This window comes from Procambarus clarkii, chromosome 16 (assembly GCF_040958095.1).
Source record: "Procambarus clarkii isolate CNS0578487 chromosome 16, FALCON_Pclarkii_2.0, whole genome shotgun sequence".
Lineage (NCBI taxonomy): Eukaryota > Metazoa > Arthropoda > Malacostraca > Decapoda > Cambaridae > Procambarus > Procambarus clarkii.
The window spans coordinates 24,635,631-24,662,490 of record NC_091165.1 but is presented as its reverse complement, the minus strand read 5'-3'; the positions used below and the strand labels follow the sequence as shown (position 1 = coordinate 24,662,490).

General features: G+C 35.7%; 1 protein-coding gene across 1 annotated transcript; it reads right to left on the bottom strand.

The window, feature by feature from the left end:
- Positions 1–24,815, bottom strand: LOC123760042 (protein ABHD18). Its single transcript, XM_045745428.2, is given in 12 exon segments — positions 1–2,594; positions 4,185–4,298; positions 6,645–7,306; positions 9,446–9,550; positions 11,939–12,028; positions 12,507–12,596; positions 16,646–16,784; positions 18,478–18,590; positions 20,022–20,138; positions 20,140–20,202; positions 21,689–21,896; positions 24,673–24,815. Coding segments are annotated over 11 exon segments (1,719 nt in total). The 5' UTR covers positions 21,863–21,896; positions 24,673–24,815; the 3' UTR covers positions 1–2,542.
- Between the last annotated feature and the right edge of the window lie 2,045 nt (positions 24,816–26,860).

Genomic DNA, 26,860 nt, shown 5'->3' with positions numbered 1-26,860 from the left:
AAGTATTTATTAAAGTTTTATTCCATTTTTTTATCATTAAAAATATATACAAAGAATTACCATATATATAATTCTTAATGATAAAGTGAGCAAAAAACTACAGTACTAGCTAAAGATACTAAAATTCATCTCGCAGAGCAGTTAGTCATTCAGGGGTATATGATCATTAGCTTGCATTGGCAAATTTTGGATGCATTATGATGACATCATCAAGAGTGGGTAAGGTAACTGCAAAGCTCCAGATACCTAATTCTAGCACAATACTGTACACTATAATAAGCACATCAGTATTTAAGGGGATTTTGAAGAAATTCAATGCCATGATTTACATTGTTATTTCCCACATGCAAAGTCTTGCATTTTCAATATTGATAAGTATTTGTCAGTCTTCAAATCATTTGTGGAGTTCATGTAGATCTATTTTTTTGCAAGGTCTCAATATCATTTTTACTTCCTAGTTTATTCATAGAGCTTCAGTGTCATCTGCATATTTGACGATGTGCTTTTACATATATTCTCATCTTTCATCAAGAGTAAGCAACTTTGCACTTACCTTGGTCTAGTTCATTAAAAACTAATTTATAATTATTGCCATTGGATGAATAATGGGTAATTAACAGGTATAAAATATATGCAAATTTTTCATATACACAATATATTTGCATGGAAAACAAAATTTCATTGTTTCACAAAGCATACATGTTTTGGTTAGTATCTAGAATACAAAGATCACAAAGTAACATTCAAGAAAGAATGTTTTATAATATCTCACAACACCCAGTGTATGTTACGTGTCTTCTTGCCTTTCACTTCATATACACCACACACGTTCACAGACATACTTGAATGATTTATTTTTGTCTCATGTCTACAGTCTTTGAACACAACAAGGCTCATGCCTGTGGCTTGTAACTCGTATAAGTGTATTAATGTAGACTGTAGGGTATTACAAATTAAAACAAAACATTCATAGTTTGCGTTATACTCATTGGGATCCAACCCCATGAAAGTGGGAATTGGGGAAATAATAATGAAGATGAAATAATAATGCTGAAAAAATAATGATGATGAAATAATAATGATGATGATGAAATAATAATGATTATGTTGAAATAATAATGATTATGATGAAATAATGATGATGAATGATAATGATGACAACTGGATTTACAAGTAACACTTTGATTGAGCAAAATAATGGTTTACCAACCCATCACTCATCATTCAGTCTTTTTAAATGCTTCAATTATTTAAGAAGTTAACATTAGAATTAAAGTCAGAAGCTCAGTGTAAAAACAGAGTAGTTATTGCACCTATATTATTAAGTATTTCAATTATTTTTCAAACATCTGGATACAATTGAAACTGATATTTTGAACCAGCCTACTCACATTACTGAAAATTTGACTAGGTGAAAAAAAGTTTGTTAATGCATCCAATACATTCTTTCCACAAATATCCATATACTACACCCTTGGTTATGCTGTACTTAAAACCATTAAACAGTACAACAATTCAATAACACAGAGCACACATTTAAAATCTCTTAATAAATTTTAATCAGAGATTTGGTAAATACTTATAAAAAAAGCATTTAAATTCATAGCTCTACATTACCTCATACAGTACTGTATTAACCACCTTTAGGAAAGCTGCATAAATAATAAAGCTTTAAAAACAAAGCCATTTGGTCATTGTGCTGTAAATACAAATTTGTATAAATTTCCTGTAATAATCAATGAGCCAGTCAGGTAACTTTTGTCATCACCTAAAACCATCATACTCTTACCAGTTCTCCAACCTATGGATATATATTATCCTAGGCTTGGTATTAATAAAAAGTGACCCAAAATCTCTTAAGGGTTAGTTTGCTCAATGAGCATCTTCCTAAATATGACAATGTGACTGTGGATGCTCAAAGTTAGGTTTTTGTATAAAAGTAGCAAAACTACAATTGCATTAGTAACTCAAAGAATTACAGTACTTTCTATGAACTATAGATCCCACTCAACACTTGACATTTCAGCATTTTAATCTACTAACTGATATTACATAGGAATAGTCTGAAGAAAACAAATGTAAAGAGATACAGTACAATCATTTCACTGATAGCGACATTTTAAAAACAACTTTGAGTGATAAATAACAGATAGGAAATTAATATCAAATTAACAATCAGGGTTTATGTGTGTTATCTCAAAGGCAGTTAGTTTCACTAGATTTAAAAGCTTTTTACCATACCCCACACATAGGACTGTTTTCATCTTCAGATGCCATACTACAGCCCCATGACATGAAGCATGGATCATAGTCTATACTTACTGTACTTAAAAATGAGATGGCTATTTTTGGCTGCCAAGAAGGCAATTACTAACTGTTATATACACAGAAATTTACCGAGTCTTTACAAGTATAAAAATGTTTGTCTTTCAAGACAAAATGGCAGTGAAGTGATTTTATAAAAATGAGTTTTCTTAGACATGAAATACAAGTTATTTAACAAGAGTAAATCCCATAATTAATGCAGGTGATGCTGTAGTCTTCAACTGTAGTACTTTGCTATAACCCGATCAAATGAATCTTTGATAGCTTGTCTGAAAATTAAAAAATAGATATTAGCACACAGGGTGATTGATTGCATAATCTTTTCTAACATTATAGAGAAAGAAAAATGTCCATTTGATACCTGCTGGAAAATTACATATGAATATGCATATAAATACTGTAAATCAATAATTTGATCTTTTATAAGTAAAAAATTATATTCAAGCTACCATGGAGTCCTACTTAAATGTAACCTGGTGAACCAGATGTTTGGCAGCAACTGAAGAATTCTGTTCCAGTCGTAAGATCGTTGTGATTGTTTACAATAAAAAGTAACAGAATATTTTACAGTGGACTGAGTCCATGTATTCACTACATCAAAATACAGTGGCCAAAACATGAATGAAAATGTAGAGCTTCTTTCTCTTCAATGCACTGAACTGTTCCCTTAGGTAATGTTCTGTTCTTCTCAAAGATACGAGCAAGACGGAAGTCCTATCAACATTTCACTCCAGTGTGGAGAGACCTTTGAAATGTCCTTGCCAGGTCATACTTGGACAAGGGAGATAGTGAATAAGACTATCTAGCCCAGAATGGCCTCCAGAAAGTTCATTCATATACACTCGAAACCCTTCCAAGTGCTACTCAGTAAAGAGGCAAACCACCTTTGTCAATTACCAGCAGCTGAACAAACCAAGCCTCTGCAAAAATGGAGCTCAACCAAAATAAATAGTCTCAATCTTGGTTAAGACTGAAAATTTGAGTGGTAAAAAGTGGGGTTCTCTCCCTGGAAAAAAATTTAAGAGAGAAATGCAGAATGACAAAGAAGAGCAAGAAGCTCTACATCTACGTACCCATAGCCAACTAAAAGACCATGACACTCAAAATATTAAAAATAAAACTGAAGAACATCAAGAGACTCGGTGGGTTTCAACATTCCAGGGCAAGAGTAATACACTCTTGTTAACATAATGCCAAAGGGACAATTGTTGTAAATACTTAATGGATGCAACAACCATCCATGCATTCACCATCATTCCACCATTTTCCACTTTCATGGTGTGGCAAGGTATCAGCCTAAATAAAAAATATTGTTTAATAATTCAGTACAGTATAGTGAAAGGTTATATATAATAAATATAATACTGTACCACTCACTCATTTGTTATATGATTCACACTACAGTAAGCAAAATGATGGACAAACACGCACCACTACACTTCAGCAGTCACCCACAACAGCACTACACCACTTCACAAGAGCAGCTATACAGTGCTTCTTGTGAAGTTCTTTGCAAGAAACATTAATACAAATATTTTGAGTGCACACGCTTCCTTGAAATATTGTTAACACAAATGGTTTATAAAGCGCTAATACATACATTAAAATCCAGCAACAGAATTCCACTTTACAACTTTATCTTACTCTGGGCAACAGATGGCACAGAGGAATTTCAGTAACAAAATACATTCACTGTTTATCTCATTCTTGTGTACTGTACTATATATAGAATTTAGCCATAAACATATAAAGAGAGAGGTTACAGGACCTGCAAGTCTAATGTATATCTCGGAATGATAAAGAGGGTGCACTTTAGTTCATTCTCAAGGAAACTCAAACAGTATATAACCTTCACTTACCGAAATACTTGATGATTAAAAAGATAGGCAGTAACATGACCAGTGCGAAGAGTTCTAACCTCACTTCCAGGCCAGATTTCTGTGAGAGGTATTATTCCATCACGAGGCATGTACCTGAAGAATGTTGGCAAGTTACTGTTTCGTCTATTTATTGTCTGATCAAAATGCTCAATGTAAACAACTTTCATTCAGAGCAGTTACAATGCTTATCAATTTAACAAGTGTTTAATTGTATAAGATAGTGTGTGCCCATATTCCAATTAACTTAAGAGGCCAAAAAGTATGACTGTTCATGCAAAAACTTTTAATGATGTTATAAAATATTTTCTAAACTGTATAAACTTTTAATACCTTGATTAATTCTTATAAAATCTTATGGAGATGTTATACCTTGCAATGTGAATAATGTTACAAAGACTGGGAGCAATCTGATCTATTTAATATTTTAGGGTGGCACGTACTCCTCAATTTACATTAACCACTGGCACTGCCCAACTTACACAAATGAACTGCTGCATATTGATTTTTATACCCAACATTTCATCATCCTTAGGCATTTAAATTGTGTACTATATCTACAATTTGAATGTCAAATAGCAAATACTGTACTATACTGTGCCTACATTTATAATATTTGCTTAAAAATTATAGATGTAAGCTGAGCTATCATATTAGAATGCTTCCATTAGGAGCAGTAAAGCGATATTTGATGAATTGTTACAGATTACAGATAATTATAGGTAGAAATTAAAAAATGCAACATTGAGTGTCGATGGAAAAACTCCTTTCACAATTAGTCTCTTAGGCAAGGTGGTCCTGTTGCCATGGACAAGGAACACCAAAGAAACAGGGATCTTATTTAACATTTGTATTGGGTTACACTTCTGCAAGGGAGGCACTACAGAATAGCCAATGAGCAAGGAATGACCTTAAGAAGACTTTTGTCATTCACAATTGAACCCCCCTCTCAAGTGTTACTTATCACCAAAGAATACGAATGACTGCCTTCACCACTTAATTTTTTTTAGAGCATTTGAGTTCTATAAACAGATTCAAATGTAGATACAATAAGATTTCAAATTAACAAAATATATACTATACATACACAAATAACAATCAAATGCAATCTGGTGTAAACAGAACATATTACATGATTAAATACGTATAGATAATGTAGCAACCAAACATATTCCTAATAAGTATGCCCAGCACTAATGCACACACTCAAGAAAAAACTAAAGAAATCACATAGTGAGAAACTCAAGAATAGAATCTACTACTATGGCACTAGGCAAACCAAAACACAGAAGACGACTCAGGAAACCCAGTCGATTACAGAATCCAGAGACACCAACCAAAAGTGCATACACACATTAAAAACATCCAATAATAGCATGAGCACATTGTGCAATTAGGCTAAGTTTATAAGAAAGAACAATTCACTTGAATTATTATTGTCTCTGACAGCCTGAGGTGCATTTGGATGCAGTCTGGCGATATGTGAGATGGACAGAGTGAGAGTACCCTGATGATATGTAGGTGATGCCACGTGGTGGTGGTTGGAGGCAGCGGCTTGGCAGATCAACTAGCATTTAGCAGAGCACTCCTTGGAAGTCTCTGAGGCTAAGAAGTGTCTAGAAAGGGTCTGAGTGTACAGTCACTAGATGAGCATACTTGAAGTCACTCAAGACTAGACAGAGTAATTTTGAATGATTTCCTTGCATCAGCATAACCCAACAGACATATTTGAAAATGTCTGATGTATGGGTGTGAAATGTTGACTTGACCTGACTACAAATAGCCATATCAATGGAAATGGCATGACCTTGCCCAAGGAAGCAACTAAATGGTACAGGTCAGGAAAAGTTTAAAAACAAATTAAACTACTGAGGAACAGTACAAGGATTAGAAAAAATACAAATATATAAGCACTCCTATTACAAGAAAAAATGTAAAATGTATTTGAACATACAGCATACAGTTTCTGACTCGTGAATAGACTTTTTGTATACAACCCTTCACCTATCAGGGATTAATCAAATCTTATGATAACAAAAACCTTACAGTAAAATAATATTTTAAATAAATTAGGCGTGTTATCTATTTGTTCTCTCTCTACGTTGTTAAGAGCCCTTTGTGATCTGTTCAATCGTTTAGCACATGATTCGTAGTAACTACCACACTGCTGTGACAGGTCAACTTAGCCTGTAAAATATGACTTGATATACGTTTTTCAAGGGGCTGAAAGTCCAGTGACCAAGCTCCTTGTATGCCTGTTTGAGGGGTGGCCATAACTTCTCTTACAGTACCCTGTACTTACTATTTTTCAACACTACTATTTACTTTCTAGAAAGTATATAAACAATAACATAAATACTTAGGAAGTTTGCATAAAACTTGCTAACAAATAAGAGAAAAGAAAAAAAGATTAAAAAGATATACGCAACAAAATATATTTACCCATCATTTTCAGCAGCAACAATAATCACCAGTGAGGGGTCCACTGGCACGCTGAAGTTACCCAAATGTGTACACTCATCCATGACCCCACGCATGAACTGCACTGCCTCCCACGTTAGGGTGTCTTTCACTCGCACATAGGGCTCAAATTTTACCGTCTTTGTGTTCACAGATTTCTTGGGTCTGATCCCTACAGGTGAGAGTTCATGAATTGGTGTAGATATTTTAGATTTGTTTTTTCTAGAACCAATAACCATATTGTTTGAGGTAACATCCTTATTTTGTGATGACTGATCCTTATTGATTTTTGACTTTGAAAAACCAAAACTTTGCAAAATGTTAAATCTCGGGAGAGAAAGGCTGATACCCAGTGGACCACCGCCTCCACTGGAAGCCACACTGTGAACTGTGTCTGTATAGTACTGAGACACTGTGTTTGTACTTGTACTCTGCATTTTGCTACTGTTTATTATTCTTGGAGTACTTTTTGTATCATGTTTTAAATTGCACTCATTTCTAATATTTTTGTCACTGCCAGTATCCCAAACATTGCCACTTCTCTGTTCTTGCCCCTGATCTTCCATCAGACGTTCCACGTGGGACAAACTGCCTGGGAAGTCCCGGGCAAATTTCAATCCCACTTCATGGTAAACTGGGAAATGCTGTAAGAAAAATTTAATAATAATAATAATGTTTCAATTCCATTTTTCTAATTATCCCATAATAAAACAATCACCAGCCAAACATATACCAATTCCTAATTCTACCTAAAGATGACAACAAAGCATGGTACATGAAGCTCTCAACAAAATACAGTATACTCAACTGGTATTGACATCTAGGTATTTTTTTGTAATTAATAATCAAGAACCAATAGAAAATGACCTGAGCTAGACCAGTTTTAATCAAACGTAGACATCGAGAATAGTATAACTGACCCAGCATATTTGAGGATACAGTGTGTTGTACTGAATATAGGGTACTGTATTGAGCCCAAGAAGCATATCGACATTAGTTCTGTTAGTATAATAGGAGTTAGGGAGTATATTAAGTTCAGGCTAGTCTTTGGTGAAGGGGGTGATGTTAGTGGAATTGGAGAATTGACATTACTATTCTTATCTATATGTGACTATGTGAGAATGAGATCTAGCTCTTTATGCCCCAGTTAGCCACTTGAACCTGGTTCACATTTTACAATTCTAGACATTCGAGTGCTGTGCTGTAATTGTTCAAAAGTTGTGGATGGAAATGCTTTCGACAATTTTTTTTTATACATTACTAGCTGACCACCCATAAAGGGTACAAAAGTTTCCTTCCATTTCTATGACTTAATTGTATTTACAGCTCCCTCTCACTTTAAAAAGACTGTCTTTGTTCACTGTGTTTATTCCTCTTAGTATATAGAACATTGTATTCAGTAATCATATCCATTCTGTTTTTTCCCTCTTCTAGCATTGAGAGTTCAAGTTTCCTTAGTCTGTCCTCATAGCTTAGTCCTCTCAATTCTGGTACCAGTCTAGTCACAAACCTTTGCACTCTCTTTGTGTTTCATAAGGTTCTAATTCCATTCCAGTGTTGAAAAATCCAGAAATGGATTCACATAGGTTGTGTATGACTTGAAAGAATCCTTATTTTGATTTATAAGTGTTGTTATTATATTTGTTAACTGCCCATATGCTGCTGACAATATCCTCTTTGCCTCAGGTGTTAGTGTTGAAATTATATCCACAACAAGTTTTATTTCCTCTTCATTCTAGTAGTTTCCTTCACCTTATGGTGCACAGTAATTTAGTTTCTACCGCCCCTTCTCAACATGACTAGGTTGAATTCCAATAGCCATTTGTCTGTTCTCTCTCTCTCTCTCTCTCTTTTGGAGTTTGCCAATGTCTTCTTGCAACACTCTACACTCCTCTCCAGTTCTCATCCTCATTACCTGTGTCACCTTCAAACACTGATCTGTAAGGGCTCACACTCTCATTAGGCCCTTTTTAGAGGCAAGGAATAGTAGCAGTTCTTGGAATGAGCCCAGTGGTATTATACTTCCAACTTGACACATCCTCTTTGACTATGGCCCTGAGTTTTGTATCCATTTAGTACTCTCTTACCCAGTTATCCCTGGTTCTCTCTGTTTTGCACATCACTTGTAAGGAACATTAGTCATAATAAATATCATTATGTAACACTAAGAAAAAACATAATTTTTTATAAAGAATTTAGCAAGTTAAGATTCTGAAATATTGACCAAAGGCTGACATGATTTTCAACCACTGCAATAAAAAAACAAATCCAACTTAAAATTAGGATTATTTTGATAAGCATGTACATATTAAATGGAATGATTCTAGAACATATATTGTGTAAAATTTAAATTAAACTGTTTAAAAATTCTTGCAATATTTTACAGAAAACATACTTGTCTCAATTTCATAAATTCTTAAGGTATCAATTGCAACCAAGAGTAGTGGGAGTATCCTTCAGTTTTAATGCGAATATGTAAACATTTTGGCATAGCTGCACTTATTTATTTTTAGATTTCCCCAGATCTCTTCCACAAATTTTGAAACTAATATGCAAAGATATTCTCCAGATATTAAACAGCACCATAATTTTTTTTTTGGGGGGGGAGGGGAACCTTAAGTGATTTGTGATATCTACTTAATAATAATACACTATATGTATGAAAGCCTCTATGAGTGTCATCTGTTCATAGTCAATAATAATACACTTGTTCAAACCATTTATCTTGCCCTTCCTCCAGCCTAACCTTACAATATATGAAACCCCTAATTTCACTAACTTACCCCTTCTGGTGACTGAATCATATTAAACAGCTCCTCTCTGAATACTTCATTGGAAAAATACTGGTTTTTGAGCATCTCCCAGTTGATAGATCCACTGAGCACACCCTATAGGTAAAAATAACGTAATTAGCCAATTTGAAAAGCATCTATCTGAATAAGAGTCAATTACCAGGGGTGAGGCCGAACCCCTGGTAGTTGAGCTTGCATGGGGTTCAAGAGGACATGAAATGTAACAAGTGTGCCCCAAGACAAGGGCACACCTTTAAGCATTACATCTTCTATTGTGAAAATTTTGTAATTTTAAGATAGAGCTAATATTAGTTGCATGAAATGGGAAATAACTATTGTTAATGTTGAAATATCTTGCATTCCTGCACAATAATAATGAGGAAGGCCTGGTCGATGACCAGGCCGCGGGGATGCTAAGCCCTGGAAACACCTCAAGGTAACTGATCCACATTTTTCTCCTATAGATAAATTAAAATGTAATGAAAGTATAATCTGTGTAAATTATAGCCGTAAACAGCGACACTACTATTACCCTATAATATCCAATATTGAAAATTAGGTTAAGTACTGTATTACCTAAATAACTTATTCCCAAAGTGCACTGCCATATTATCATACACAGTAGTTGTAGTGTAAGTAGTGTTCTGTTACTGGTTATACAGTAATTAAATATAAAGGGGTATACATTCATTGTAAACACTAATGTCAAATAACATCCACTAGGATCCACTAGGATAGGGGAAGGCCTGACAGTGGAGTGGACAGTGCTTTGGATTCGTAGTCCAGAGGTTCCAGGTTCGATCCCTGGTGGAGGTGGAAACAAATGGGCAGAGTTTCTTTCACCCTGATGCACTGTTCACCTAGTAGTAAATAGGTACCTGGGAGTTAGACAGCTGCTATGGGCTGCTTCCTGGGGGTGTGTAACAAAAAGGAGGCCTGATCGAGGACTGGGCTGCAGGGAGGAAATCATCTCAAGATAACCTCAAGAAGGATCTGATTAAGATCTTCTGTTTCCTCTGTAATCCTTTTGTGCCACCACTCACAGAATGGGCAAGGGGTGCACATTAAGAAATCAGGCAGGATGACAGTCAAGCACGGTCATTTCTCCAACTTTAAGATACAGTGGCAGGCAGCTCAGGAGCTGCATGGGGATGATCTATTCAGCAATGATGCAACCAATCTCAAACTCTGTTAAACCTGAATTTATCTGAGGGGGTCATTATTTTAGTGGCCCGAGACTTTTTTCAGTGGATTTTGAACAGGAGTAACTTTTTGGCATTTACAGCTTCACTGGGTACAAAATTACAGATGTTTATTACCCTATGGTTAAAAAAAACAGCTCCTGTTGTCTATTTTGCATTGTGCCTGTTGAGTTTAAAGCTGTTACACTTTGTGAGTTACATTGGAACTTTTAAAGAAATGCTTTTCACCCTATGGGTGACAAAGCATCCCATTTCTGTCTTATGGCTTGTTGAGTTTGAAGCTGTTCCTTGCAGGCATTACATATGAACTTTCAAAGTGATCTGGATTAATATTTTTCCAACTTATTTAATATTTTAAAGATCTTGAAGTCAGGTCCTTTCATGTTTGGTTTGCAGTGGTGTTAGTTCTGGTATCATTTGGTTCTGGGGTGATTTTTGTTACTCTGTGTTAAACCTTCTCCGAAGCAAATATGTCCTTTTGAAGGTGAGGTTTCTATGCTTAGCTACATTATGGGGTTGCACCAGAACACCAGAGGTTTGTACAGTTGAATAGCCACTTAATTTTCCTTGAAATCAAAGGTTCATTTGACTGTTCCTAAGGTTTATTTTTATTTTTTTACTGCAGCTTTCACTTGTGTAACTTTCAATGACTAGTGCATAATAACTCCTAAGGATGTGAGTTGGTATGAGTGGCTGCACTTTATGATCAGGTAAGGTGGTATAACTTAGCAGGATCTTTTGATAGCTGTTAGGTGTCCAGAGTTCCCACTGGCAGTCATGAGAGCAACATCACTGGAAATCTATTATACTTGCTTGTGAACAGATTTGAGAACTTCTTGTTTAATTTGATTGGACAGATTCTGTTTCCAGTGCTCCAAAGTACATTATATAGCCCAGCAGGGACATGATATCTCACACAGTATTTGGCACCAGCCCTGGTGACCATATGCCAAGCTTGCCTGATTCTAACCATGAGCCTTCTAGTTGCTCAAGCAGCAAAATGATTAGCTTAAAAAATGTCAAACTTTAAAATTTCTTTTGATAATGATAAATCTAATTATTTGTCTACAAAATACATCTACGTTTCTGACAATGCATGCAAAATTTATCATACTAAGAATGTTAAATATCATACACAGAGTTTTTAAAAATAGAACATTACATGTTAGCTAAAATGGAACATTACATGTCGACTAAAATGCAACATTACATGTTGACTTATATTTTACATTAGTGCTGGCAATATTATATGATAAACAAGATCCACCAGCAATAAATGTACCTGAGTGAAGCACTGGGATGCGGTGGTCCACGACAGACACGGGACGACTGCAAGAGGCTTATGCCAACTGGTTGCAGCTGCTGAAGCCATCTGAAGATACCACTGGTCTAGTTACTTATAATGAACAAAACTTCAACTATCTTACCGTTCATCATAGGTGCAGAAGGGGTTAAAAAAGAAACATGACTGCAACACATCCATAAAATCTCAGCTTTCTAAGAATTAGTAAAATTCCCCATACAAAGCCAGGAAAAATCAAACATAGATGAGGCAATGTTACACATGCATAACATCACAAAAACCTTTTACATACATATAACTCTTGACTCATTATTACATGAATGACAATAATCTGTTGTCACAAGTACACTGATTACAAAATAAACTGGCTATGAAAGACCGGGAGAAATGTGATCTCTTTCCATATCTTTACCCAAGATAATAGCAACATGACAAACAGCAATTGAGAAAAAATTATGCTCCTGGCTCATCGTACAAAATGCCTTCGAGTGATTTTGTGATATCATTGCCTCACCAGTTTCAACGTGGCCTTACGGGTACAACTGACCTGAGTGAACACTCCTGATGCTGTGCTCCAAGACAAGCAAGGCACCAACGGCAGAGGTTTAGGCCAATTGGTTGCTGCTAAAGATGCCATCTGCGAGGAGCATGTTTATTACTAATTTACAATCTCTAAATCCTGCACAAAAATTTGTTACATCAAATTAATAATCCAATAAATTTAGAAGATATTAAAATGATGTTTAGGAATCTGAAAATTCCAGCATCAGGAATGCATTTGCATAAATACAATAAGTTAATGGAAAATAGAATAACTGAATTGTCACAAGACTACAGTAATGAAGGTGTTTTTACATGTACAGTATTACAGCAACTAAAATGATCCTGAAACAAATATGGTAAAATCTCTATGAAAGTATTGGTACCCTATTTCCATAAATATAAGCCACCCCATTTTTTCTGAAAAACAAATGGCAAAAGTAGGTGTGTGTGTGTCTTTAAAAAGAATGACAAACTTTAAGGAACTTCTTTTTTTGCGAGAGGTTACCCATCACTAAGTCAGCTCCTAATGGTCATCGCAGCTATTACCCCCCTCACAGGTTACCATTACAGTGCTACTGTTACCCCATATCCTATGCTAAGTCACCACCACCACCAAGACAGTCATCCTTTTGCAAACACATAAAGCAAGGTTGCCAAAGGTATTTCTTCATTCGACATGAATAAGGTCTATTTTCATTATACCTGTATTATTATTATTATTATTATTATTTTTTGTATACAAAATTAAGGTGAAGGCATGATTCACCTCTTGCCAGAGTTTCATAAATCAATTTTTCTAAACAATGCAATAAAAACAAAATATTACAATTGCACACTGAAAAATATTAGCAAACACTTTGTAATTGTTAAAAATGTATTATCCACCTTGCTAAGCTCTTTAGATATTTTAATATACTGTATCATCAAACACTATGAAAGTTTGAAATTCATCCAAGAGTTTTATTTTCCAACCTAACGATATATTACAGGCCAGTCATAATACAACGATAACTGAAGCCTTTGAATAGGGTAGTGCAGGCATTACTCATGGGCCATGAATTTCACTTTTTCAATGTGATTTTGGATGCTTGTTTGATACGGAAAATTTGATGCTTGTGATGACTCAAAAGAAATGTGTATCCTAAGAAAAGCAAAAGTTCCAGATGGCAAATTTATAAGGAAATTTAGTTACCAATAAAATATATCTTTTTATGTTGGCTAGTAATATACAACCTGTCCTCTCAAAATAACGTCGCTTTTTGCTCGTATGTGCGCTATGGCCAAAAACTGATGTAAATTGAAATGAAATCGGCTTACGAAAGTGATGTACTGTCTCGTTTTCTGTTCGAGTTCTACGGCTTAGTCTGTTAGGTTAGGAGAGGACATTTTCAATTAATGTTTTCATGACGTTTTGAAACTTTAGTTGAATTTCCTGCCCTCCTAACCTACCAGAGGACCCTTAACTTACTGCTTTGGAAAAAAAAAATCCGAAATGTATTTTCAATTTTTTTCATTTTCAAATTGCTGTCAGTTTTCAGCCATACGGGCAAACGGCCAAATTCAGACATAATTTGTATGAGGACAGGCTGAATATACACATCTAGAGTTAACCCTCAGGCTCCAGCTCTTAAGATGCAGTTTTTTCTTGGTGTCTGAGGACTTAAGGTATAGTAACACTGTACTACATTTTGCCATGTGGTGGACAAGACATAGCAGTCAGGTTTTCAAGTGTTACCTCTGCCATCAATAGATGGCTCCCAAGCTCGAATTAGCCACTGAAACAAAATTGGAAATGAACGTAACTATTGTAAGTATGACATGACTATGCACACTTCTTACAACCATTGTTAAGAAAATATTTGCTATCAAATGTTAGAAATATCATATTAAATTTCTTTCCTTTTTTCAGGCAACCATACCGTCCTTAAACTCTAAATGATAATGATAAGACACCTAGAGATATGGGTAAAAAAAAACTACATAACCAAACACTACTGACATGACCAAAGTACAGTACTAGAGTTATAGTCAGCACACCTAAGTATGTACAGCTCAGTATGCATGCTACCAAAGTAGGCCAACATGTTAATTTACAAATTAACATCAGATCTTAATACTCGAGTGGTTTCCAAGTAATAGACCACCAAACACGGGGGGTGATTGTTGCCAGTATTAGTTTAAGACACAGGGTCAGCCACTGGCTGGGGAAGAGAGTCTATCACCGAGAGCCGGCTACCAGGCACGCATCATAATTCCAGCCTGCAATGTATTTTGGTTAATGTTTACAATTACTAATTCAGACCTTGAAAACCTTAAATCCTGGGTAAATCAGTCAAAATAATTCTACAACTCGGCAATTTCTAAGTTATAAAACTTAGCTATCACGTTACTAGACTGATTCAAGGCAGTCTTTGTTTACAAATAAAAATCACATTAAAATATCGCTTTAATAATTTTTCTTATAAAACTATATAAAATATTACAACAAAATTTTTATTTTTAGAAATGCTGTACAAATACCTGTGCAGTATTGCATTGTAAAGTACAATACACTACAGTATTCCAATCTAAGGGTGACCATGACAGTTTTGACTCCACCAAGGAAAGTTAAAATTACTGTAAGTTAAATTTATTTAATTCTATGAAGATGCTGTCAAAACAGTGCAATTTTGTTATCAATACACAGTAAATTCAATTAGTTGCAGTAAAAAAATAATATTGTCCACTGTAAGAACTTCATATAACCTTGATCTCAGCGTAATTTTGATAAGGGGTTTGCCACATGCGATTCAAATTAGCGAGCAATCTCTCTACATCACAGATACCCAAACTGGGGGAACATGGCCCTCTGGGAGCCTTTTTTGCAATATGTAGGGGGCCATAAGTTGAGGTAGTGTACAGGTTAAGATATCAGACAGTAAGGGAAAAATAACCAGCTAGTGGAGTATTGCTAAACAAAATTTAATACATGTACTGGGTGTTGGGGGGGGGGGGGCATTAATATGGACACTTTATGAAAAATGGGTAGTAACCATAATGAGTTTGGGAACCACTGCTCTACATTATGGTGTCAACATTTCTTGTAAATGATACCATAGATTTTCACTATTAAGGTAATATTTATATTTGTTATTCCACTTCGAATGGAAAACTCATTAAATGGCCGTAAGTAGCAACCATGACCTAAGGATTAAGAGCAATTCTGAAGGTGAATTTAATTTTCATGTGGAACTTTTAAGTGATGGCTTACCTTCTAATCAGAATTGAAGTCCAAGATTTTCTATATGAAATATGTTTAAAGCTTAATCAATGGCTTAGAATTGCAGGGGTAGTGGCTTATATTCATACAAATATGGTAAAGGTACAGAATAGTTTTTGTTGCGGGCAATGAGTCACAATAACATGGTTAAAGTATGTTGACCAGACCACACACTAGAAGGTGAAGGGACGACTACGAATCATTAGACTTGAGAATGGTCCAGGACGGACCGAAACGTAGTCGTCCCTTCACCTTCTAGTGTGTGGTCTGGTCAACACAGTTTTTGTTGGTTCATATCGATCCATTTCAGTGGGACTTCATTGGACTGTAGAGAGTTGAATACACTGCTGGAAAGCTGATACAACAATAAATGAGTGAAAGCCTTTCAGAGAGAATACATGTGAATATGGATTTGAAAAAATGTGCAAAAATACTTTTGTAAACCATTTTTTTTAAATATACAGTACAGTATTTATTGTTTACATCATACACTTCCATGCTAATCTTTTCTTTTTTACCTCCTCCTGAGATTTGCATTTGCTATCTCCAGCCAACCAATTCTCTTAAATAATATGTTGCATTTTGATGCTATAATCCTCAAGAGACAAAATAAGGGATACAGTATTATGAAAAGTAACAGCTCATAAACAACCACATTTTCTTTATGTTGTTTATGTTAGGTCATGTCGGTATCTTGGTTTTGCATATTTTACTAGCCCTTATTTTGTCCATTGTGGCAACTCAAGAAGATGGACTGCTTCATCAAGGTACCAAATTCACTGGATATCACCTTCATCTCCAATATATTTTTAAATCTATTCCAACTTGCCTTCTTCAAACATTAAGATGCAGAATATTATATCAGGAGAATCTTAAAGACTTACATGACCACCCATGGATATTCCAGTAATTCCAAGTGGTCCAAAGCCCATTCGTTCAAGCCAGTGGAATATGGCCAGGGACTCCAAAATTAGGCAGCCACCCATCACAAATAAGTCAGAAACGTTGTGGAGGCTTGAACGGCTGTAAGGTAATTGATGTGGTTATCCTACGTAACTATTACCACAATGATGCGCTGCATTTTACAGAAATGTAGATTACATATAATTTGCATGAAACAGACTATGTAACAATTACTTAATTTTCAATATTTGAACAATTTAATTCCAGGACTTCCATTATGTAAATTATAAGTGTCCCCTCCAGCAAATCGGCATCTTAGTGTATACTTTAATGAAAGCTTAAACAAGAATTATGGACCTATTTTAACTTTTCTTATAACCATGCCAAATTCACATCAAGATTATTTCTCATAATAATTATCTTACTTGCAAATTATCCTTATCTTTTGCCATCTCTTCAATAACTAGCTATTGTCATCATCACTATTACAACAGAATGATCACGTGTAGTGGAGAAAGAGAAATGAAGTGGGTACATTTTTCTGAGCAGTATACTTGGTTGTTCCCTAAAGCAATTTCCTACTGACCACTGATTAGGATCTGGTACAGTAAAGGCAGTTCAACATTCCTCACCAATGCATCAGGGAATTTTTCTGAATGCCCTTAATGTAGGCAGTAAAATACATTACATAAATTCAAGTCTTGCCAGATGCAACTTGGCATATAAGTGGGCCACAAACTGCTTCTAGCTAACTAATAAACAGAAAACTAAGTTGTTACTCCAAATATCATTATATGGTAGCATCATCATCAAAACAAAGACCACCAGCCAAATTCCACATGAACCCCTGATTAAGAATTTTTTTTTCACCTAGCATATGATTTTTTATCAATTGGTCTATATCAATCATGATAGACATATACTCCAGTGACTATCTGGAGAAGATCTTACCTTAGGAAGCAACCAAATGTGATAGCTCAGAAAGGCTTCTATAACAACCTTCCACATTTTACAACATTCATCTAACCATACCATTTTACTTTCTTTAAATAACTTAGGAGTTATTAGCTTAATGAATATTGTATATATACACAAGACATGTTGAAAATAACGAAGGATTTTCTGAGAAATGAACACAAAGAAACCAAAGGTATACCAATAATATTTAGAATAACACTATGAGGAATTGGAAGAATGACATAAATTATAACATGCAATAAACTGAAATCTGAAGAACTAGCACAATTTAACTGTAGTCTGGATATGTCATGGACCCAATGATCAAATTTCATAAGTACTTTAGAGAGGTACTTGTGTATAACATGTACATAAGTAAACAAATCCACAAGGACCGTGATGAGGGTTCGAACTTACGCCCAGGATGATCTCAGACGCTGCCTTAGTCAACTCCGCCATGACATGGTAAAGGAATTGCAAAAGAATAAGTTCGAACCCTCATCACAGCCCTTCTGGATTTGTTCATTTGATATATCATGCTATTGTGATTTGTGTGTGTATAAGTACATAAGTACATGTATCAATACAACAAAAATTTTAGTAGCAATAAAAATTCCAACAAAGTCAAACAAAATATATTTTTTTATATTAAAATTCAGAGAATGACTTAATATAATATGCAAATTTAACTTAAAAGTAATGAAATTATGAAAGACAGGAAAGCAGAAGGCACCGAGGATTACAAGTGCTCGGGAAAACATTGATGACACCACATAATATTTAAATATATAACTTATGATAAAATCAAGCATAAACAAAAGATGAAAACTAGGAAAGTAGCAAGTTGAAAATTTACAGTTGGTCCTTAGGTTTCCGACAACCGTAAAATGGGTTCTCGAGGATGGCCGATGCTATTCCTGAGTCATCAAGGAGTGGTTTACCCATAAGCATTTTCCTCCTCCAAAACCCCTGGGAAAAAAAAATATTACTTTAAAAGATTTGAGCCAGTGTATGGAACATTATAAAATAAAGGGCTGCATGTCTAAATACTTTTCATTAAAATTAGTGTAGGGATTGAAATACACTATGTAAAATTAATAATAACAATTTAATACAGAATCAATATCATACTACTATACTGATTAGTTTTATGGAAGAAGCTATTTTGATCCAAGATATCAGTACTAAAGAGAAGACCATATTTCTGAGCGTTGGCCACACAGTTGTTCTCTTAGCCAATAGACTCTTAGTTGTTCTCCTGCTCCCTATTGAATATTATGAACTCTAGCATGCAACTCACCCTCTCACCTAATACATCACATATATGGAATCGAACCATCCACCAAAAATGAGACTTATTAGTAAAACCTGACGACCATAATATTGACATTATCTCTGCATCGCCTTGGGTTAGAATCTTTCTGGGTAGGCAAAACAGTTGCCTTTTTTTTTTAGTGGCAAATCAAAAGAACTGGCTGCAGAGTGAACCAGTGACTTCACATCTCCTGACACAGCTGAGATCTTTTATAAATGCCCTGCTAGCCCATAACAGGAGGAAGAGAGACACTGATGGTGTCTAAATGCAGTCCTGTATAACCATCTCTTGTGTAACAGTGCTTGAGGTAGAATTGCCACTAATTTCCCAAATTTCCTTGACAGGACCATTTGCAAAAATACCTGTCATCCTGTCATTCTGAGGAACAGGTTATCGAGAGTCTAGTAGGTGTATGAAGTCTTAGATGGACCATAATGTCTCTGAATTATGAGGAGCAACTGAGCAACTGAGGAGCCTTAACTCTGTACTGTATTTGTCAAATGATACAGTATTTAAAAATATAGACATAAGAATAGCAAAACACTGAAAGCAATTATAAGCAGCTAGAAATTAAGATGCAGAGTCAGTCTGGATTTCAATAATGTGTTCAGTATTATGGTTCTGTGTTCTGGAATTTTGTAAACTATTCCTGAATCAAAATCATAAGAATTTTAACCCTAAATATTCAGTTATTGTCATATGGTGATTCCTGGGGACAATGCAGTTCTTGTTATTTGCCTTTTTGGGGGGCCCAGTTTTTATACAAATAATGTAAATATGGTAATACAATATGGATGTAATGGAGTTAACCATGAGCCATGAAAAAAATTCTATTGTTTTTAACTGCTTACTACGTGATGAGGTTATCATGTACTAGTGGCCTATGATTAGTGTCAAATCCCAATTTGGTCTTTCCTGCCAGTGTTTGAATCTATTTCTTGATGAAAATTCAAGATCAATGACACTGATGAATACACATAAGGAAATGGTAAGCCTTCCACACAAAAATTATGGACATAGTGCATTCAATCCTTCATAAAGCAAGAGAAAGAGTTTGTAAAAATATAAAACAGCTGGCTGCTTACATGGTCTCCAGTGCCTGCCAAATGCAGGCAGGTGGGCTTCAGGTGGGTGCGCCATACTTTAGGGAACACTAGCTGAAAGGTGGCTTTCTCTGATTCTTTAGGCAGTAGACCTGGTAGGATGATCCACAAATGGTGAGATAAATTCAGCTTCCCAAACTATATGGTCCCCACTTGTAACTTCCTGTTGGAAAACATAACAGTTTTAAAATTATAGATTTTAATTAAGCTTAAGTATTAATTAGTAGCTGAGCAGTACACTGCTCAACCTAAGTATTACAGCTTGTACTACCAACAGAAAACATTAAGACAGGGTCCTGCTTTAGTTGATATACCAGAGAAAATGTAGTATAAAAAGCAAAATTAGAAAAATTGGAGTGATAAGACAAGGCAGCTAGGTTACAAAATGTAGCAGAGAAATAGAGGGAGGGAATTTTAAAATTATATGATTATAGTAAATACTGAGTGAAAGTAAATAAATTTAAGAAATAGAGGGAACAAGGAGTGAGCCCAAGACAGACATATGGGTAAGGATAATGTTGGAAAGAGAAATGCATGAACAAGAACAAGGACAAGAAAGTGAAAAAGAAACTAAATCTTTCCATTCTTCTGAACACCTGGAAGGTGTTTTACTACCTTGTTTATTATCCACTATCCAACAAAGACGGATAGTGGGAGACAGCTTTTTACATATAACTAAACCAATGCAAAAATAACACTACAAAATATAATACACATACTTATTCATTACCTGTACACAATTTTGAGATGTCTCCTACTGTCACAGCCTAGGCAAAGGCCAGGCTTCAACAGTGACTATCAGCTGGGAGTATTATGACTGCATCCCACAAGCACACACCATCAGACACAGCTTGTGAGACTCATGACATTTTAACCCTTAGACCGCACATATCACCGCACATATTGGGATAATAATATGCGGATAATATGCTAAAATAATTTGGTCCTCTTATGTTAATACTGTACAGTACTGTACTGTACAGTACTAGGCTCTCCAATGATGTTTGTCGAGTACAATTTTTTAGACTACATTTACTTTGCATCAACAATCATATTTCCTGCTCAGGTTAATCATTATTTTTTAATACAAATTAAGGATATAACCAAATAAGAATGACCATTCTCAGCAAAGGATGCTGAGAACGTTCCACATTGCCTACATTTAAAGACTTACATGTGTGTGGAGAAAGAAATTTTTTTTTATATTAAATGAATAAAGAATTAACGAACAGACGAGTGGGAAGAGCACATTTGAATGTATGGTGTGTTAACAACAATCACTGATTACGGCACCTGGTCTGAACAATTTGAGACTGGAAAGGGATGATCATTTGAATTTTATCAATATCGAGCATCACAGATTACAGAATAAAAACAAAAACTGAACAAGGAACAAAGCATTTGGAGGAAGTGGACTGGAAGAGAAATCTGACTCATCAGGTTGAAGCCCATACAGCTTTGTAATGAACATTGTTGATGGATTATAACAAGAACTTTCCTAAATAGAATTTTAGGATTTCATTTAAAGACAGACATTGGTTTTGTATTAAGTACAATAGTTTAGGGCAACGAGAATAGGACTTTTGACAATAATGCTAATTTAAGCCTGTACATCTCCTTAATCCATAAAACAGTAAGAGCAGCCTCACCTTTGTTATAGTAACTGGATAATTCTTGTCTACAAGCTGTTGACATTTTTCACGATTAGAAATGATCTTCCGGAAAGCGAAAAGTCTGCGAAGATTTTCTGGTTTGCCCCAGCCACGCACAAAAAATTTTGTTAGGAGAATGCTACGATAGATCTGATCCACCCGGCTCACCATATCCAATGCGCTCACTCCACCATATACCTACAATCTGGTAAACACAGGCACAATGTTTTCAGCATATAATTAGACAAGCTGGGCTATTGCTAGTATTTTGCTGCAAATTGCTTTAATAATAAATATTACAGAATACTGTATCTAGAACTACAGTACAGTACTGTACTTGCCAGCATAAAAGACACGCCCCTATTTTACAAGGATATTTTGTGGAAAAAAACTATTTTAGTATGTTTCATCATACACTTATTGAAAGATATTTTAAAGTGGTTTTTGTACCCAAACTCTTACCACCTTTAAGATCAGCTGTATAGTTGTTTATATTTTGAGCAAGAGAATTGTTATATAGGACATGAAACTTGTATTTTTGGATGTGATGTTTGGTGTTGCCGCATCAGGCCACCAGGGCGGCGCACCTGGTGGTGACGCACCATCGCAGCACCCTGATTTTGTTGTCATTCACTCATTGCAAAAGGCTGACAGGCAGATGAAAGTTTAACATTACTTTCAAATTTCATTTTACATTTAGATAATGTTTCTTAAAGGTAACATAATTGTTAAATAATGTATGAAATATATCAGGTGTGGGTTATGTATGCTGGGTATGGTGGCGAGATGATGTGAGCTTCCCTCATAACTGCCAATGTATCGTAAGCAATTTTTCGTAACAGACTGTGATAACTCGGCTTGTTTTCAATATTTTATTATTAGTAACAAAATTTACTTTAATACTTGGCTTCTTTTCAATATGTATTTTATTATTAGCAACACTTTCTGTGCCTAGTGAACTTACCCAGTACAGTATTCTCATCCGGCTTCATAGCCTACGGCGTTTGGTCTCACATCCATAATACAGCCGCATTAGATGCAAGGCAATTTTTTTATACATTTAAAAATAAATAAAGGACATCTTATATACCGGCAAATACGGCATATGAATTATCCTTATCCAAAGGAAATGCCTTCTGAGGTGTAGATGTAAGTGATAATATACAATATTTAAATGCTGTCCCTCTTTAAGTAACTATGTATGGGTAGGCTTCTTTCAAAATTTAAATAAAAAATAAAAATTACTTTTAGGTTAAATACAGGCTGTAATGTGACCCAGTTACACAATACAGTACATGTAGTTTATAACTGTATATAACTCTTATTTACCTAAATTTATCCAAGAGTCACTTTCTCTCTAGAGACCTCGACGAGGACAGAAAGCCAGGGGCTTGTCAAAGGTCCCCCAATTTGTCCTAATGATTTCATCTATTTGGATCTTACTTCCCAGCAATGTTTTAGCATTCACAGCTTCGATGAGTAAGCAGTTCCATGGGTTTATAACCCTAAGGGTGAAAAAGCATTTCTTGTTTTCTGTCCTACATTGAGGCTTGTTGAGCTTGAAACTGTTGTTCCTTGCTCGTGTTTCATCTAAACCTATGAAGAAGTGGTCTGGATCAATGTCCTCCAAGTTGTTTAATGTTTTAAGAATTTTGATGAGATCAGCCCTGTCATGTCTGGTTTGCACTATTGTTAGCCCTATGGCCCTCGACTATTCCTGGTATGTGAGTCGAATTAGTTCAGGAATGATTTTTGTTGCCCAGTGTTGAACTTTCTCCAAAGCAGATATCTATGTCTTTCTGAAGATGAAGTCTCCACACTTGGATAACAAATCCAAGTAGGGATCCACTAGAGATTTATATAATTGAATAACTACCTTTTTTTCCCCTTAAATCAAAGTTATGTCTGACTATTCCTAGGATTTGGAAGACTTCTTATTTTACTGCAGCTCCCACTTGTTGTAAAACTTTCAGTGATTTGTGGATTCCGACTTCAAGGTCCTTTTTCTTCATCAATCTTTTTGTAAGAGAATGCTGCTGATTTGGTAGTTGTAATGTGTGCTGTTATGCTCCACATATAAGGTCTTGCATTTTTTTATATTAAAAAGCATCTGCTAATCTTCCAATCACTTGTGGATTCCCAATTATTTAGCCTAATTGTTTATTTATCCTCAGCCAATCAAGAACATTTACATGCCATTTCATCTAAGCTTTCCAGTTTGAATATTATACCAAACAATTCTTTATCCTACAGTCATTGTGTCAGACTAAACCTGAACCCTATGCATGTTAGTGGCTTTGCAAGAATGTCCCACTTAATCACCAACACAAATACCTGTATATATATTACATATAATATTCACACCCCATTGTACATTCTTGTATATATCAAAATGAATATTTAAATAAAGCAGTTCTAATGTTGTACTGTTCCTAACCCAAAATTGTTATCAGCAACACAGAAGAGTAACACGATTGTGACTTGTAACTAACATTATGGACAGGACTAAACAAAAAATTTAACATTATCATGATCAGCCATGAAGTAACATTATCCTGACCCGTAACAGAATATTATTATCTTGACAAACAACAAAGCAACTGGAGAATAAGTAATAAGAAAAAATACACCTGTCAGTATATAGTGCCTAGTAAGTGACATAAGTAATATAGCTGTGACAACCTAGTTTAATTTAGTTCATTCATTATGCACCCCATACCCATTTTGTGGGCGGTAGTGGAAAGGGTTGTAGCACATAATGGGCTCAGGGACTGAACCCCACAATTCATTTAACTATGCAAGTTACAATCTTGATGAGCTAGTTACAAAATTCAATGCACATCGTCACATCATCAATGGACTCGACCAACAGATCATTATTGAATAGTCCAACTCAAACAGATAATGTCCGCAATCTTAATGTGGTTAATTTGTCAACTTGCATCTTAAGATTTAAGCACAACACTTGTATAAGCACTTACCAATAAGCCCTTTACACGCTAGGCTGTGAGAATGTAGCTATTACACTTCATACAACTAAATATTACCCAAAATAGAGACGCCGGTGAGAACCTTTCTAGATGTGTTTACTTCAGACACTCCTGGCTTAAAATAATTTGTGGTACCTCAAGAGCATAATAATATCTTACAAAAATATATCAAATTATGAATATATATTATGTTTTGTTTGTTGTATTTAATGTGATATAAGGCATACAAATTAATTAGCTATATGTAAAGAACTTTGAACAAATAAGATCTATATTTGAGCATGTGATGTCTGGATGGTAGAGCCTGGGGGGCAGCAACGTTCAGATTGTCACGTACACTGATATAATTCCCGTCCCCCTGTTGTCGGGGGACAGGAATCCTGTACTTAAGATTATCGAAGTTCCCCTTAAGTCAGGCCCAGAGACACTTCAAGATGTTACACACTCAAAGGGCACATGCACTCCAAACATCTCACATCTACAGGGCTATTCATGCCCGTACCACATTTGCCCGAAACGCTATGCGTATTTGTAGCTTTAGGTATTGTACGTACTAGCTCTATCTATAAATCCAACATTATGTTTGTAAAACAACTATGTATGTACTTCCCTGAATAAAATTTACTTTACTTTACATCTTGTGGTAGCTTATCAATCTAATTTTGTCCTACCACTTGAGTTGGAAAGTAGAGTGACGGTCTCGCTTCATGCAGGTCGGCGTTCAATCCCCGACCATCCAATTGGTTGGGCACCATCTCTTCCCTCCCCCCCCCCCCCAAATCCCAAATCCTTTTGAGTTTCAAAATCTAGCTCGGCAAAATCATCAGGACAAATGGGAGGACATTAGTCAAGCCGCCAGCTTCCTGACCTCGTCGAGGCCATTAGTGATAGTGTCCCTCAGGTAAATTCAGGTAAATTATGGGGGCCAACCCTGGTGTAATATAATTAATAATTATTACTCTTCCATTTGCTAGGTCATGAAGGAAGCCGGCCTCGGGTGAAAGGGGGGCTGTGACGATCTATGTCTGGAACCTGAAGGTGCGGGAATCTGAAGTTTACCTCCTGGGGCTCGTGCTGCCCAAGCTCTGCTTCACGAGGCTGGGGTCGTTCCTGCCCTTGCTATGGTCGTTTTTCTCCGGCCACAACCACGTCGGTCTCGGGGTTTGGAGTCCCTGTGCCTTCATTTACCAACCTCGAGGTAAACTCCGGAGCTGGAACCCCTAGGGCAGATCTTGTTGCCTTCAGCCTCGTTCTGACAGTTCCTGCCATCCAATCATATTAGCGTTTGCCTTTCCATTGGACACGTTTGACACCGTGGAGAGGTGGGGCCTGCTGCATGCGTGACAGCTCCTTCCCTCTTATCAACCTACCCTGGCTTTGCGCCCTGGAGAGGTCACTCCAGACGACAACCTGAGCGCAACTATAGTCTCCTGAGACTGATGGATGCTTACTACTAAATTCAAATTCAAATTCAAAATTCAAATGTTTATTTAGGTAAAGTACATACAAACAAGAGGTGATACAAATATTTATGAATTTATAGAGTTAATACATACAATGCCTAAAGTCACTGTTACGCAAAGCGTTTCGGGCAGGAAAAAGACTAAAGACCTTAATAAAGACCTAAAGACTTAATACTAATTGAGATTAAAGTATAAAATGTGTTGAGAAAATATAAAAATAAAACAGGGGGGAACATGACAGAAAAACAGCAAAAATACAATTTGGGTGACAAACAGCATTGTTTAAAAATAACAGACATGGGTTGACATTATAAGGGTAAGGTAGGTTACAGGGAGTTAATTAGGTAGTGTTTAGTTTTTATCTTAAACTGGTTGAGAGAGGTACAGTCTTTAACATGATTGGGAAGGTCATTCCACATTCTGGGAATTTCCACTGGAGTGGAATTTCCATTCCACTACTACTACTCTGCCAAGTTTAATGAGGCTAGGCTCATTAAACGTCTGACCTTTAACATTATACAGACAAACAAACAGGAAGATAAAGAAATATACATTCTCTGATATAAATCGAGGCAAGATATAGCCGCGTGTTAATTATTCCATTCAGGTACATAACCGGTATAGACTCAATATAGCGCTTAACCTAAATGACCGAGTGGTGCGCATTTATCCAGTGCGCCACGTATATATGTATATATAATGTATTTAAACATATA